The sequence below is a fragment of the Lactuca saligna genome, chromosome 3, assembly GCF_052625555.1.
Source record: "Lactuca saligna cultivar CGN05327 chromosome 3, ASM5262555v1, whole genome shotgun sequence".
Classification (NCBI taxonomy): Eukaryota; Viridiplantae; Streptophyta; class Magnoliopsida; order Asterales; family Asteraceae; genus Lactuca; species Lactuca saligna.
In genome coordinates, this window is record NC_136419.1 from 28355444 (window position 1) to 28371894 (window position 16451).

At 34.1% G+C, this 16451-nt stretch overlaps 1 protein-coding gene across 3 annotated transcripts; it reads right to left on the minus strand.

The window, feature by feature from the left end:
• Positions 1-11411: 11411 nt before the first annotated feature.
• LOC145034923 (U-box domain-containing protein 45-like) lies at positions 11412-15355 on the minus strand. 3 transcript variants are annotated; one of them, XM_078983488.1, is made up of 5 exons: positions 15242-15355; positions 14418-14522; positions 14158-14343; positions 12888-14074; positions 11412-12282 (listed from the first exon to the last, which is right to left on the minus strand). In XM_078983488.1, exons 2-5 carry the CDS (start codon positions 14466-14468, stop codon positions 11487-11489), a joined length of 2220 nt encoding a protein of 739 aa, XP_078839614.1. In that variant the 5' UTR covers positions 14469-14522; positions 15242-15355; the 3' UTR covers positions 11412-11486. The 3 variants fall into 3 exon arrangements, with proteins under 3 accessions (XP_078839614.1, XP_078839613.1, XP_078839615.1); XM_078983487.1 differs by having other exon boundaries at positions 14835-15351; XM_078983489.1 differs by having other exon boundaries at positions 15245-15337.
• Positions 15356-16451: the final 1096 nt, after the last annotated feature.

Below are 16451 nucleotides of genomic sequence, written 5' to 3' on the forward strand. Positions count from 1 at the left end.
TACATGTCTAACAACCCAATTTAAATTATAATTCTATTCCGAATCCTGACCTAAAGGCACCCAATCCATTGATCAAGTTTTTTTTTCAAAAAGTAACCACTAAAATAACATGATGGACAGTTAACCGCTAACTATTAAAGTCAACTCTGACCACTAAATAAATGCTGATGGTCCAGTTACCCTCAAAGGTAAATATTACCTTTTACTCTTTTTACCTTGGGAAGAAAACCCACATAATGACATAAATTCATCATTTTCTTTCTAATCTCAAAATTACCTTAAATTATTAGGTTCTTATAAAAAGGCAAACGACAACTATTTTTATGCAGTATGTCAAATTGACATATGATTTTCCATTACATGTACATAAATTTATGTTTTATAAGTATGAAAAAAGGAATTCAAATTTAAAAAAAAGTTAGATCTATATAAAATGGACCAATTTGATATAGTGACAAAATGTATGTAATGCATATAGCATATTGATATGAGGTTTTCTGTGTTATATCCTATATCTCTGGAGTGAGTACTGTAAAAAGTGATCCTTTTTTTTTCTTGTGATTATTAAAGCAGAATAATTATTTTAAAAATGATGTATAGTCAATTAAGAGATGCATAGTTACAGTTACTTTTAAGTTTGACCGGACAAGAAAATAGTACGGCATAACCGTATAAGGATAAACATGGTCCCACTCCCACCTCCTTATAAAAATATAACATTTGTCATGTAAATGTAAATAAATAAATAAACATTGTCATATCTGTAAAACTATATCTTTGAAGAATATGTAAATAAATTAATTTCATCATTTTACATATATTATACAACTTTCTTCAACTTCATTACCATTGCAATACTATTAAATATAGTTATTAAGATACACAAAAATTAATCAATGTAGCAACGACAACTTAGCTTTGATATAAACTTTAGCAAATGTTTTAGGGGGTGTTTGTGATTATTTTTTAATCCTTAAAAGTCTTTTTTTTTGTAAAACTCCTTTTTCATAAAAAGTTAATTTCAAAATAACTTTTCTCATTGTCAAACATCTTTTAACATATATAATATATTTGAGTCATGATAAATGAAAGCTACATTGGTTTCATAAACATTGGTTGTATACAACAGAATAGCATCGACAAATAAGAAAATTTAACAGCTTAACACATGATATAATATATTTGAGTCATGATAAATGAAAGCTACATTGGTTTCATATATAAAGATATAAAAATTATACATAGAAAAACAATTTACTACCTATTATGTAAGGGATTAGGGCCTGTAGGTACAACTCTGTCTTCATTATTAAACTTGAAGAACTTCATTAGGTTTCCGATTACTGGGGTACTGCTGCTGCTGTTGATGACAAGTGATGATGATCTTACTATCAGCTTCTTTCTGGTAGCTCGTGCATATGAAATTGTACCCAATAGTACAACTATGAGTAACACCAACATCATCATCTTCCTCCTCATTGAAAGAGATAGCTAGAGAGAGAGAGAGACAAAGAGAGAGATTTGAATGGGGTATGGAGTGGAAGGACAGAAGGTGGTGTGGTTGTATACATCACAGACAATTCAACTACATTTACTAAGGGTACCTGAATGTTAAGGATTCCATTAACTCTTCCTGATACATCAACATCTCTCTCTCTCTCTCTCTCTCTCTCTCTCTCTCTCTCTCTCTCTCTCTCTCTCTCTCTCTCTCTCTCTCTCTCTCTCTCGCTATGTATGTATGTATGTGTGTGTATGTGTCTGTGTATATCTCTCAGTGTAAGAGCAGAAAGGCTTTTTATGGTCATACCAAAGTGCATTAATTTCTTTGAATTCCATTGGCTGTATGTTCAGAGAGGAACAGAACTTGAAAGACTCCAATGGCTATCAGAGTATATATCCCAAGATTACATGGAGGGAATTTGAAAAATTCCCATGCTAATAATGCCCCCTTTGGTATTGGTTAATTGCATTACACCCCCCATACTTGGATCTAGAAGGGTTATACACTTATACTTTATAGTATGTACGTGTTACCCTAAATCACATTTTTGAAGTGTAAAAATAAATTATTTATAATAATATAAAACGGATCTGAATTAGCAGAGAGATTTTTGTAAAGCTGTACGTATGAATCTGTCAGCTGCAAATAGGTAGATAGTTCGCACAATTATGGGAGAATTTGTTAGACATAACCATAAGCATCTGTTAATGCCTATTTCATGTCGATGTCATATAACGTTTGAGGTAAGATAGTAAATAATCAAAAATCTAAGGGACTGTGATCGTGGATACCAACTTCTTAAGGGTTGTAAGCTGAAAATAATGCTGAACCACAAGGCGTATGCCGTATGCGAGAAATAAATGAGGCTGCAGATTTATTTTTATTTTTTTTATTTTTTAATGAAGGTGCAGATGACCCCGAACACCCTAATTATGGTTGATGTGAAAAGATAATGATTTCATGATGATTTATAAGTATGAATTTCAAATGAAATTTGAGAATAAAATAAGTACGATATTGCCCAGGTAGGATAAATCTATTTTGTTGGACATGTAGTTATGAACATATAAAAAACATTAATAATTTTATTATTTTGTGTTAATTTAAAAGGAAAAGTGTAGAAAAATCCATTGTATTATCTTCTATACTAAAATATTACGTTACTTTTTTGTCGATTAAAACCGATAGGAGATCCTCCATGAAGTTTAAAGATTATATGGTTCTTTGCCGCACATAATAGGAATGACGATATTTTTACCATACTCTTTTTATTGTTACGTAAGTGTTATGTCATTTTTTACCATAAAAGTATGGTTCCTTGTCACACACAGTAGGAGTGGAGTGGCGACACTTTATTTTAACAATTTAATTTAAATAAAAACTCCAAGTTTCATTAATTACAATAAAAAAATATATAGTAAGAATAAAAAAACTTCAAAAAAAAAAAATACAAAAAGCTTTATTGATGAAAGTGTTGGTGTGAGAACCATGGCAAACATATATTTTTAAATTTTATAAAAGACTTTACTTTTAATAAAAACCATAAACCTCGTTAATTAAAAATGAAATAAAATATATACAAACTTCTTTATCAAAAAAATTCCAACGACCGATTTGTTTTACAGCTTACTAAACTTGATCACATACAAGCCCAAAAAATTCATTACTTGTCATATTTTGTTCAATATGTTAGAATAATTCAAATTAAATAAATAAATAAAGCACAAGAAATACTCCCCTGGATTTGTTTCATATGTATGTATGTATGTGTTTTGTAGCCCAAAGATAGTCCATTTAAGTATTTTAAAACAAACCAAAATATAAGAAGATTAATCCAAAGAAAAAAACGAGTTGAGAGAGAGAAGACTATGGTAATAGAGAGTCGTGGAAGGAGAGAGTGGTTCAAACTGTACATTATGGAGCGGTGCTTTCCATTGACACAGTGGCAAACTGTAGGGGAGACCGCACCCACTCTTCATAGTTTAATTCTCTTCAAAACAATTATAATATTGAAAATTAATAATGCATCTCCAACTCCCCTGTGCTAACCCTCTATTTTTCACACTAACCCTCTATTTAACAATGTAAAATACAATAAAATATACAACCTTACCATAGAAATGAATAATAAAACTTTATCCACTAACATTCAAAAAAAAACTTTTACGCAGAAAAACTCTTTAATTTTCAGTTACCTTTCGTATTTATCAAAATATCCGTTTTATAAAGAAACTATCAATTGTTTTGTGACATGATATTTATCTTGCTCGTTTTTAGGTTGACATGAAAAAAAAAAAATAAGTATCTTACTTTGTTTTGCTTGAGTAAATGGTCATTAAGTAAATGATTTATTTATCACGTTTTACCTTAAATAAGAGGCAACATAATTTATTTTTGTTTCCATTTTAAGCTAAAATGAAAAGACAAATTTCATGTCACAAAACAACCAGGACTTTCTAGTTCTATAAAAAACAGGATATTTTGGTTAATATGAAAGATAATTAAGAATGTAAACGTATTGTGCATACACAAATTCAAATCGGCAAATACAAACATAAACTTAATACTAACTAGATGGGGAGCCCCGCGTTACGGGATCGAGGTAAACAAATACGATCGAAAGCATATGATTTGAGTCGGAACTATCCACTAAACGAAAGTCAACCAATTTAATCTATGACTACAAATGAATGTTTTAAATCATACAATTCACAAACCCCACATCTGTTGACTGAATTTCAACATTACATAGTCAAATCCAATGACCCTCTGTATGAATAAATACATGTCAATATGCCGTTTGCTCTCACATTTCTAATTGTCTGTGACTCGATCTAAAAAATTCTACAAAGAGTGAATGATGTATTATTAATCTAGCAACGAATTTGAAGTGCAAGATAAAAAAGACATGGATACAAATGACTTTACCCATACAAAACTTAATGCACTCCCTTAAATATTAATCACTCACTAGTCCAAAAAGGAGGAATCCCACTTAATAAGATGTAAACAATCACCCCTACAGTTTGGGTCATCAATGACTTCACCCAAATATTGGTTTGGAGTGACATGATTGCAGAAACAAACAACTGCAAATGAGTGTGATTCTATACTCTTTCATATTGCAGCACTATAATGATCTATTGCTTCTGTATTCTTATCATTCTGAAGGGCTTCATTTCTTACATTTTGATTAACCCAACTAAAAGAAATTAAATTCACATCGAATATTAAAACAAATACAAATGTTAGCTATCTATAATTCCATACCTTGCAGTGTAAAACCAATGTTTGAAGAGTATTTGATGAATAAATCCGCCCTTAATGTTAGTATTTCCAATAGAGTGTTGAAGTGTACATGTGATTCAAAAACAAAAACCAATGTTTCATTCTTTGATTTGTTTGTTTGACGAAATCTCATAAACAAATAGATGATCGGTATTAGTTAGAGACGACATAAAAAAATATGCAAATTCAGTAAAAACTTTTAACAAACAGTTGGTGGGCAAATGTTTGAACATGTAATCAAAATTAGAATACCATTCCAAATTGTTCCAATACCTGTATCGGCCTATCAACAAACTGCAATCCTAAGCTCGGTGACTTTGAAATGAAGTCAATTACAATCTGAGATACAAACAACCCAAAAAAAAGTCAACATAAGAACAAATATGGTGCCATAAGCACAAATTCTTAAGAAGCGAAAGACCCAAACATAATCCAAAACCAATACATAATGAAAAGTATCAAAATCACTATATGAAGCTCTATAAATTACAAATTCAATTTTAAAGGACCTAATTATCCACACACATACCTGCTTCGGCATCAGCAAATCGACTTCAATATTTGTTGACGTTTTTTAAATTGGGTTTGCTTAGCAAGAATTCGTCTTTTTGTCTGCTACATTCCATCAAACACTTGGGGTTCCTCCCTGCAAAAGATTAAGTTATATATTTAGGGCAAAAGGATCCTTACTTCCATCTGATTTTAGTTTTGACCTGCTTTTCCAACACAAAATATCCTAGCCATCCAAAAAATCAAAAATGGGACAAAAGCAAGTGAAAAGAGTAAATCTGTCCAAATCCTAAAAAAACTAAAAAAATATGCAATTTTGCAGAAAAAAACAATATTGTTATACCCAAGGCTCACCAATAAACCAACATCAACAAAATCAATTGGAGAGAATACTTAAAATTTCTTGTTTTCTTAATGTTCAATATGTAACAGTTTCGTTTCAATTAGGCAGTGGAGATACATTTGTATTTATTATTGCTCTCAAGTATTTCCAACTTTTTTAGTTTGTGCTTTAATCTGTCTCAGTGAGCTTTAGTATGCCTATAATAATATGTCCAACTATACCTTCAATTAGAGAAGAAATGCATCAGATTCTATGATTTGATAATAAATACATAATTTAATCAACATACCTATATATCTCTAATTCCATATAGACAGAGCAACAAATAGGCATCGAAACCACATACCAAAACTTTAACAAAATTTTCATCTAAAAAGATTGATTCTCCAAAGTCAGAGGTGCCCTGGAACTACCGCCCAACAACACCATGGTACAGAGAACCAAATGCGTACACACACAGTTGGCAATTGATGGACTGGAAAACCTTAAGCAAATCCGTTTGAAGGACTGGAAATCTTAAAAATCAATTACGTACGGAAATTGATGCCAACACTGGATATTAAAGACAATACATCAATTTAAAGCACTTTACAGATATATATCAGAAAGAAAGAAAGAAAGAAAAGAAACTGAAACTAACTTGAGAGAGAGATTTCTGTAAGCAGATTGAATCTACTGATCTGAAGAATCTCTTGAAACGTTCAAAACCTCATATGGGTCTCTATGAGTAGCAGCTGCAGGAGCGACGACAGAAGAGGTTTCCTCCTCTGTCTTTGAACCTACCATCCCCTTTCTTCATTTTCTGTCTATTAGGTGGGGACCGCCTATGCTCAGGAAATCACTATAGCAACATTAAAAGTAAACAATGAAACAATTGTAACAAATTTAATATGGTTTAGAAATCAAAATCATAAAGATCGAATGTTTAAATATAAAACCTGAACATCAGTTGCTTACCTTCTAAAATTTGGCATTCAATGTAACAATAATCTATGTAATAAGAAACGTCTAAATCTACAACTGGTGTAAGCCCCAGGAGAGGAGATTAGTGTAAGAGTGTAACGACCCAATTTTCACGTCCGAAAATTTCGTTTTGAAAACATTACTTTAGAAAACATTAACAATTAAAAAATATTGTTTGATCAAACCATAACACAACATAAACCATGTCTAAAAGCCAAACCATACAACCCATCAAAATATCAGAGTACAAATCTCAGTGAATCTCGTAAATGCGGAAATCAGAGTGTGTGCATGATGTGCCGCTACCGCGCCAGCTCCTTCCCCTTCAAAGAAGAGGTACCTAAAACCAAAACTGTAAAACGTAAGCACAAAGCTTAGTGAGTTCCCCCATCGTACCACATACCATACAAACACATAACATACATACTGCAAGGCTATTCTGGGGTGCCTGACTACCCGGTACGGCCATTCTGGGGTGCCGACCTACCCATACGGTCATTCTGGGGTGCCGTCCTACCCGTGTCAAGCCATTCTGGGGTGCTGACTACCCATCGGTCCTAACAACCGATCCTCGAGGACTGGTCCCCTCCTACTATCTCTATCGCATAACATAACAGGCCAGCATACAAACATACCATCACATACTATCAGACATTTCTGGGGTGTCTGACTACCCTTCGGTCCTAACAACCGAACTCTGTTACTATCACATATAACGTATCATGCTAACATATAACATAACAGGTAGTAGCAACCAAGATAATATCACAAAGACAATCATCTAACATACGACTCCTACTGGTGGGCCGGCATTGTGGCCGTAGACCCACCGCTACTGGAAGGTAACTCACCTCAAAGTAGTTGCTGAACTGATCGGGAACTGATTGACTGCTGCTGCTGCTCTGGAAATCATCCGGCTGCAATTCCCACAACATACTCAATCAAACACTGCTAACTGTCCTTTGGGTAAAATGACCATTTTACCCCTGGTCAAGCCCTAGGTCAAAGTCAGAGTCAACTTTCAGTTGACCCGACTCGCCGAGTTCCTATCCATACGATTGTCCTGAGTCCCTGTTTCTACTCGTCGAGTTAGGCTATGACTCGACGAGTTCTTCTTCTAAATTGACATTCAAGTCCTTCATCCTACTCGCCGAGTTGTATGAACAACTCGTCGAGTTCATCTTCATCCGATGAACACTTATGCGGAGACTCGCCGAGTTGTATGAACAACTCGCCGAGTCTGTTCTTGATCAAAGGAGATTGCCTTGAACTCGCCGAGTTAGGGTATCGACTCGCCGAGTTCCTCCATAGATGAGTTCAGCTTCCAACTCACTGAGTCACACCCCATGACTCACTGCACACTCGACACTACGAAAAGGGGACAAATTCGGAGACTCGCGAGCAAACTCGCCGAGTCACATGAATGACTCGCCGAGTCATTGCCATGCACCTACAAAATACACAGATTTTGCTCGATTCCATTCCATGCCATTCACAGATCTGGGCTTCTAGGGCATGGATTACACGTAAAGTTTCCAACTTTACGTGTAGATAATCACCAATGAAGGTTTTAGGGCTCAAAGTGCACCAAAAGGGGTAGATCTAGGGCTTTCATGCAATATGACCCCATAAAGGCATTAGATCCAAGCTCCAAGGACTAAATCATGCCTAGATCTAGAGGCTAACAACTTGTTACAACCCACAATGCACAAACAAGCTTGGGGAATGGCTCAAGAAGGACTTTCATGAAGCTAAAAGAGACTACAAGCTTGAAAACAGAGGGGAAACGAGCTATACCTCAAGGAAAATGTTGAGATGACACAAAGATGCCTGGCCTCCTTCTCTTCTTCTTGATCTACTCTTCTTTCTCCTCAAAATCTTCAAGAACACACCAAAACACTTCAATCCCACAAGGAATAAGGGTATAAATGATGTTGGGAGCTCTGAGGGTGAATGGAGGCGAGCTTGGGGCGGAAATGAGGGTTTAAATAGGGTGCAAACCCTTGAAATTTAGGGTTTCATCCAACAGCGGTGACTCGCCGAGTCCAGGATATGGACTCGCCGAGTCGCCAACTTAAACGTGTCCCGGGTCCAGTCCCTACTCGGCGAGTCGGATCTATGACTCGCCGAGTCCAAGGCTAAAAATGAAAAATATTCAAATAAGATTTACATACCAGGAACCAGGTGCTACAAAGAGTTAGCAAACAACAATTTAGTAATTAGTATTATTATCCTGGTATTTTTTTTGTTTGGAGAAATTAAAGAATTAGTTGTTGTTCTTGATTTTGGAACATACTCACACATAGAGAGCACACACATGACAAACAACAATCACACAGAGAAAGAAGTATGGACATATACCAGAGAAGCATACTTATTTCAATCCTACATCCAAATCTCGTATCTAGTTCCTGTATCTAAATCCCACATCCAATTCCTACACAAAAAAATAACATCAAGTGAATCCAATTCTTTTATTGTCATCCAAAACAAAATCATTCCTAAAGACACAAAACAACAACAACATATATAGTTAAATAGAAAAATAGAGCAGGGGTTGGATTATAATAGTTATTACGCAATGGCGGTCAACAGTGCAGAACGAAGAAGCTAATAACAAAGCAATGATGATTGTGAACAAAGTAGAACATTCTTATATATGTATGAACATATACAAGAGGAAATAGAATAATTTTGGGCTTTTTTGGTTGGAAATCGATTCCTATAGTGGGTTAGAGGAGGACTGGGGAGATTACAGGAGAGGCAGAGGCCGAATGTAGAGTGATGTTGGTGGCTCAGGACCGTGTAGAACACCCATACATTCAAATGTTGAGGTAGTGGTGTCGCTTTCGATTCTGAAAAATACAAATCAGGAGTCGGTGATCGGAGAATGACACGTCAGACGAAAGTGTTGCCATCAACAAAGGTATCTAGAGTAGAAGCTGGACGATTTTGATAGGTCTAACCTACAAACGTACCTGCTTCGCATAGTGAATGGAGCAAGGAACGGATGACAATCGATTGAGCCGATCTTTATTCTGATTGGGAAAGGAAGGAACAATGAACAGAACAACAATATTAAGACGAAGCAGTAGCGGTGGAATCTATTTAGGGCTCGTCAACTTCTGCAGCGGTGGAGGGAGACTCATCGGAGTGCTATACTCGGCGGCGTCGGACATACCAGAATCATAGAGGCGAACTGAGTGATCGATCGACTGCACTCTCCGGTGGTACCATAGAGGAATCGAGAGATCAGAACTCCTGCGAGTTCGATTTGTGGCCTTTGTGTGTCAATTTCTTTTAAAAAGTAAGAGGGGAGAAGGTTTGGAGAATTTTAGGGAGCTGTGGAAGAAAGAAGGGCTCTTTCAAATGCATACCTATGTTAAGGCGGTGGAATATCTGTTGCGTTAAAATCAAAACAATCGAGAATGTGGCGGTGATGGAAAAAACAGTGGTTTCAAGCAGCAGGTTTGGATAAGGACGGCGGAAAAAAGAAAAGCATCGATTCCCTAATGGCCGGCAAACCGATCTTTGGAAGGATCAAAGATGAAGTTGTGACCATGGTTAAGAAATTAAACCCACCCTGGTTAGACACTGTTAGACACTATTTCCAAGAAGTATCCTCCTTTTATATATATATATATATATATATATATATATATATATATATATATATATATATATATATATATATATATATATATATATATATATATATATATTACCTTATTAGTAATCTAATAGTCTGGTAAACTGGATCTAGATGTTAAAACAACGATAAATGAAGATACTTGATTTCAACAATTTATTGTTTGGTATAAATGCATAAAAGACAAAAATGTTCACATCGTGTCTACGAAGTATATTAATTGATCGGGAAAAATATTCTAACCTATGAATATGTATGTTTTTTTAAATGTATGTTTTATATTTCTTTCAAATATATATATAATATTTATTTAATATATTATGAATGAAATTATATATTTAATAAAATGTTTTTTTATTAATATCATAAATAACTTAGAATTATTTTTATAAGAACTTTTAGAACTTTTTATTTGGTTATATTTATTCAAATAGTATAAATTTTAATGATATTGTAACGAAAAAAATGTTAGAAAAATTTGTAAAACCTTATAACTAGAAGGAATATTTAAAAAAATAAAAATTAAAAAATGGTGAAAGAGAAATAGATAGTGAAAAAGAGTGGGATTGGGGATTAATTCCTCTAAATTTTGTTTCTATATTTTAAAAAGTAAAGTATGATTGGAAATGTTTTAAACAGTTTTCTCTGGTTATCTTGTAGTGAAACGTTTAATTTAAACAAAAATTTTAATTTACACATAAATAGTATAATGTTTTTTTTAATAATAATGAGAGTATGAGACACTACCATACGTTTTTTATTTTTCTAAAATTTAAATATAACTTTAGCTAGGGTCACGCTGCATCCTAGCAGTGAAATGGATGAAAACTCAAGAGAAAAGAATATACAATTTATTATTAGAAAGACTTGATAAAATGTTACGACGTGTTTTATTTACTTTACGTATAAAATCGAAGGAAAGCTCAATCAGGCTGATATAAAAGTGGACAAAACCGATTATAATACGTAAACCAAAATAACTAAAATCTATAATGTTTCAATTACAAATTAGTTGGTATCGATCCAACTCGTCAAGTGTAAAATATTCACGTTCCATCTCTATTATCTAATAGGATTTATTTATTTATTTATATAATTTGGAAAAATGTCACGACTGTCCTTGGTAAAAGGAATTTAAATTATTATATTCATGCATATAACAAATAAATAAAAGTAAAATAGATTAAAAGAATTTACAAGTTGCAACAAAGTTATAGACATAGAGATAGTCGTCAACATTGGTGCACTAAGAAACTCTTGTTTCTCCATAAAGAACTCCAAGATCTCCCCATTTTTCTCCTTGACACCGACACCGACTTACTCAAACCCTTCGCTTCTTCATCAACCCGGCCCACACCCACACCCACACCCATCTCCGGCGAGCCACCACCACGATCCGCCGGTGGCTCCCGCTGGCGGTGCTCCCTAAACAGCATCAACAGTTTCTCCGCCTTTTGTCTCCCTCTGACTGTTCCATTAGCCGAAATCGCGACTAAAGATGGAATTACCCCTTCTTGAAGCACCATCTGAATACACTTATCATTTTCCGTACACAAAATCAAGAGACAACCCGCAGCTTGCTCTTGAACCATCGGCTCACCAACATCAAGAACCGTTGACAGCCGACTCACCAAACCATGAGCCGATACCATCTCCTCTCTGGCTAGGGCTAAGTTATTAGCCATGTTGGTTAACACGGCTATCACTGTCTCACTCCATGTTTCGTCATCCATCAGTGGCTGAAGGGCATTCAGGATTCCGAATGACACCAACCGCTGGATGTTGGAATTGCAGGTTGAAAGATGATACACAGCATGAAGGGCGTCGGATTTCGATTCCGATTCCGACCCGTTTTCGAGGATGTGGATCAGGAATGGAATCGCATCACTTGAACCGATCACGGGTTTCGCTTGTTCTAAAGAGGAAAGGTTCATGTACAGGGCGGCAGCCGCCGCTGGAGAACTGGAATTTCTGATCATCTCCTCCAGCAATGGAAGTACTCCGGCTGCTACCATGTTTTCTTTGTTCCTGAAATAACTTCCATCGTTACTATAATAAAACAGTAAATTACAAAAATGTCCCTATGTATCTCTTTTTTTTTTGGTCCCTCTTTTGACGTTTTATAACAACTTTGGTCCCCATTTTAAATAAAATGGCTATTTTACCCTTTATCTAACTTTTTTTACAAACTTTTATCAGTTATTTTGTATTTATAAGAGTAAATTATATCGTTCGTTCCTAAGTGGTGCTGATGTTTGCAATTTTTGTCCCAAAAATTTGTCTCTTGCAATTTTGGTCCTTACTATAACATTGTCCGTTCAAAGTAAAATAGTCATCTTAACTCATTTTTAGAGTTTTGGTCCAAAAAATAGTCATTTTCTTGAAATAATTACCAAAAACCTCAAATAATGACCAAAATTGCAAGTAAAAACAAAATCATAAAAATAAGCTATACACTTAATGACCAAAAATGTAATCTACTCTTTATAAAATTATTAAAATCAAATTGGCCCCCCATCACCTCCTCCTAAAAATGGTAATATAGTCATTTTATTTGAAACAGTGATCGAAATTAAAAGAAAAAAAGAACATTCTGGTACCAAAATTGCAAAACATTCAAACATGAAACATACCTGTTGTTATTAAGAGAGAGGTTGAAGAGAGCCATGGCTGCACTTTCTTGTGCAACAATCTTTCTTTCACGCACACTTGACTCAAAAAAACGTATTAGAGCTTCAACAACACCATTTTCACCCATAAAGATTCGAGCCTCTTCATCATCTTTCGACAAATGTCGTATCTGGTCCACAACTTTAAGTTTCTTCCTCTCATCCCCCCTGTCCAAAACACTCAAAAAACGCTCAGGCAGAACCTCATCTTCATCTTCATCTTCATCTCCATCTCTTTCTCCCTCATTAAAGGATCCAATGTTTTCAACCAAACTTGTATTCGCAGACTCGGTTTCTGAAAAAGATATGTTCCAGTAGTTGACGTCCAGGGAATCCGGTGGACCTTCGGGCACCAAAACTCCATTCTGTTCACACCAATTAGCAACTAGACCCTTGACAGAGTAATTAGGAGTCAAACAAAGATGAGCCAAATGCTGGCGAGTTTTCGGGCAGGTGTTGTGCCCGTTTCCAAACCATTTCTCAATGCAAACCCTCTCGTACGTCTGCCCGGAAGCAATAATAACCGGATCATACATCAGTTGTAATGATATCGGGCACCTTAGTTCTTCGGGCGGCACCGACATCTGCCCGGATCTTCTAAAGTTTGGTTTGAAGTTAAAAGAACTCATCTTTGACAGCTGTCTGTCGAAACCATTTGTGAAAGATCCATTGACTGTAGGTGAACAAGGAGTTGACCCACCTTGTGAATCATTATCATCTGAGAATTCACTTCTGAATACTTTTGAGTATTTTCTCATGAGATGCAACAGATAAGCTATAATGGATTCTTTCCTTTTGTCATCTTCAATTCTAGCTTTCTCTATAAGTTTCTTCAGAGCCCTTCTTTCTCGAAGAGCTCCTCTTGAAGAAGTGATATTAAGCCTTGATGCAGCTTGATGGAAAGTTTCTAACTCGTTCATGTCACTGCTGCTGTTTAAATTTCTCCCTTCTTGCAACAATCCAATTATCTCATCACCTATTTGTTTCTCTAATGGATCCAGTGAAAACTCTATTCCTTCAAGTTCACCTAAAATCTCAGAAATCTGACAACCTATTGATTGTGGGACAATATCTTCAACTCTTCTAAGACTATCTTCTAGAGCAGATCTTGCTTTCTCAAATTTCAGAACAACAGAGTCTCCTGTTATAGCCTGCAAAAGATCCATATCCCATAAGATATACAGAGGTTTCAAAAAGAAAAACAAGTTTCAGAATTTGAGGGGAGAGATTTTACAAGGTAAAGTTTACTGCATTCTGCACAATGTTGAAGAATAGTCTTTGTCTTCTCTAATGCAATATGCAAAGAACATAATGCTTGAATTCCTGAAGTGCTTCTAGGTCTGGCTGCTTCAAGGTCGGGAAAGATGCCCAATACTTTGACATAGATAAAGGAGAGCGTTGTGCACATTCCTCCATGTAACTACAATAACATTGCTATGAATTAGCAGGTGTTGTGTTGGGGACCCTGTAATCATTACCATTGTAGGGAAGTACCTTTGGTTCACCAAGTGCAAACAAGGTCTCTTCAATTTCTGAATGCTCCATGATTTACATCAACCAGCAGATGATGAGATAGATGATAACAGAACTTCAGATTACCTGAAATCATTAGAATTTATCACGAATTACAATCAATCAAGTGAATATGAACAGGCAGACCTCATCAAACGTTTAAAAATGATGAACAGGCGATAACATTTAACAGATAGAGCAAAAACCGAAACATATATTACCATTTACATACACAAAACAACTTTAAAGTGTCATCAGTTAATCTTCGTAGATCTCCAGAACAAAAGTTTACAAAAGAAATCAAAATTGACACCGCAATTTCCATTTAAAGTATACAATAAAACTGAAATGTGAAGAAGCGAATAACTCCGTGATAAACGGATAAAGTGAATGGTTTACCTGTTATCTAATCAGGAAAAACAGAATCATCAAATGATGAGGCTTCACCAAATGAATACTTTATACTCGAAAACAACATCAATCAATTTAGGGTTCCTCGTATACGAATGTGACACAAAACGCCCCACTTTCGGCACCTCTCATACCATTTTAAGAAGAAAAAAAACCGCACAGTTGAATTCAAATTATCCCCAAATCTTAGCAAGATAAAAAGTGTACGGATGTAGGGAGGGAAGAAGAATTTAGGTCGAAAGGTGCTAGCAATGGATTTGGAAACTGGAAAGGAGATCGAAGAACAGTATAATACTACTAATTATAGGAATAAAACATTATGAACCGATCTGATTGTTTAAGAAAGAAATATTAGTTTAATGATGAAAGTTTGAAGTATGATTGAAACGAGAGACCACATGTTTTTGTATCGTTAGGAGAGAAGTGATGCGGATCTTCCCAGTTTCGACTCCCCCGTCACCGGCCGACAGCTGCCGACCTCCAAGTTGTCGGCTGACATATCTGTCCACATAAATCATAAATGAGGGTTCTGAAAGGTCAAAATTACCAATCAAATTTGGACACATTGTCAACAGTAAAAGTGTGAAAAACATTTTACATACGGTTTTACATATCACTAATCTTATTTTTGTTTTTATTTTAATATTTATAAGTTCTCTTCACTTTGATATCGTAAAAGAATTTTATTATTAAAAATCAATTTATAATGTAAACAATCAAATTGATATATGACTTTATAAGTTTATAGCATTGATTTTAAAATATGTTACTTATAAAAATGGTTCATGCATTTTATAAAAGTGAGGCAACTTTTGTTAAAGGTTTTATTTTGTTACGTGGGTAGCCTATTGTCTCAATTTTTTCCTAATATGATAGGTGTTTGACTTATATAAATATTTAATTTTTAGTTTTCAGTTTATTTTATTTTTTTCTTTTATTAATTCAAATTTATCTGGTTAGTATTAGACTCATGTAGAATAATAAGGTATTAGTTTTCGCATAATTTGTGTGTTTGAGAAAAAAAATACAATTTATAATTTAATAGTAAATAAATAAAAACATTTAATTATAATATCTAAAACTATTTATATTCATATGAAATATGAATAGACTAGACGATTAAACTATAACTAATTTACTAATATAATAAAAACTAGTTGTGAGATCCATTACTACATGGATTAATTTAAAAAAAAAGTTAAATATAAATATTAAAATAGCTGAAAATTTTGAATTTATAAGAAAATAAGAAAAATAATAAATTATTATAATAGAAATGTTTTTTATCTTTTAAATTTAAACAAATAATTTAAATAAATAAAAGAAACTAATAGGTTTTAATTTTGAGAATTTTGAAATTAAACTATAAGTTTATTAATGAAATTCATATTCATTTATTACTACATTTATTGCAATTATTATATTAAAATATTATGTTAAATTTAATAAAATAGAAAAACTCATAAAATTACATGTGGAAAAAAAATTAATTCAAAATAACCACAAAATGACATTTGACAAATTGAATGAGAGTGTGACAAGTGGCAAAAAAACTTTCATTTATTAGAGAGGATGATTTTTATCATCTAAACTAAAGTTTTTTTT

Excerpts from the sequence above, each read along its gene's own strand:
- LOC145034923 (XM_078983488.1), bottom strand. The coding sequence starts at position 14,468 with ATGGAGCATTCAGAAATTGAAGAGACCTTGTTTGCACTTGGTGAACCA. Across the intron at positions 14,344-14,417 it reads TTGCACTTGGTGAACCAAAG|TTACATGGAGGAATGTGCAC; the intron begins GTACTTCCCTAC and ends ATGTTATTGTAG. Across the intron at positions 12,283-12,887 it reads CTCTCTCTTAATAACAACAG|GAACAAAGAAAACATGGTAG; the intron begins GTATGTTTCATG and ends AAGTTATTTCAG.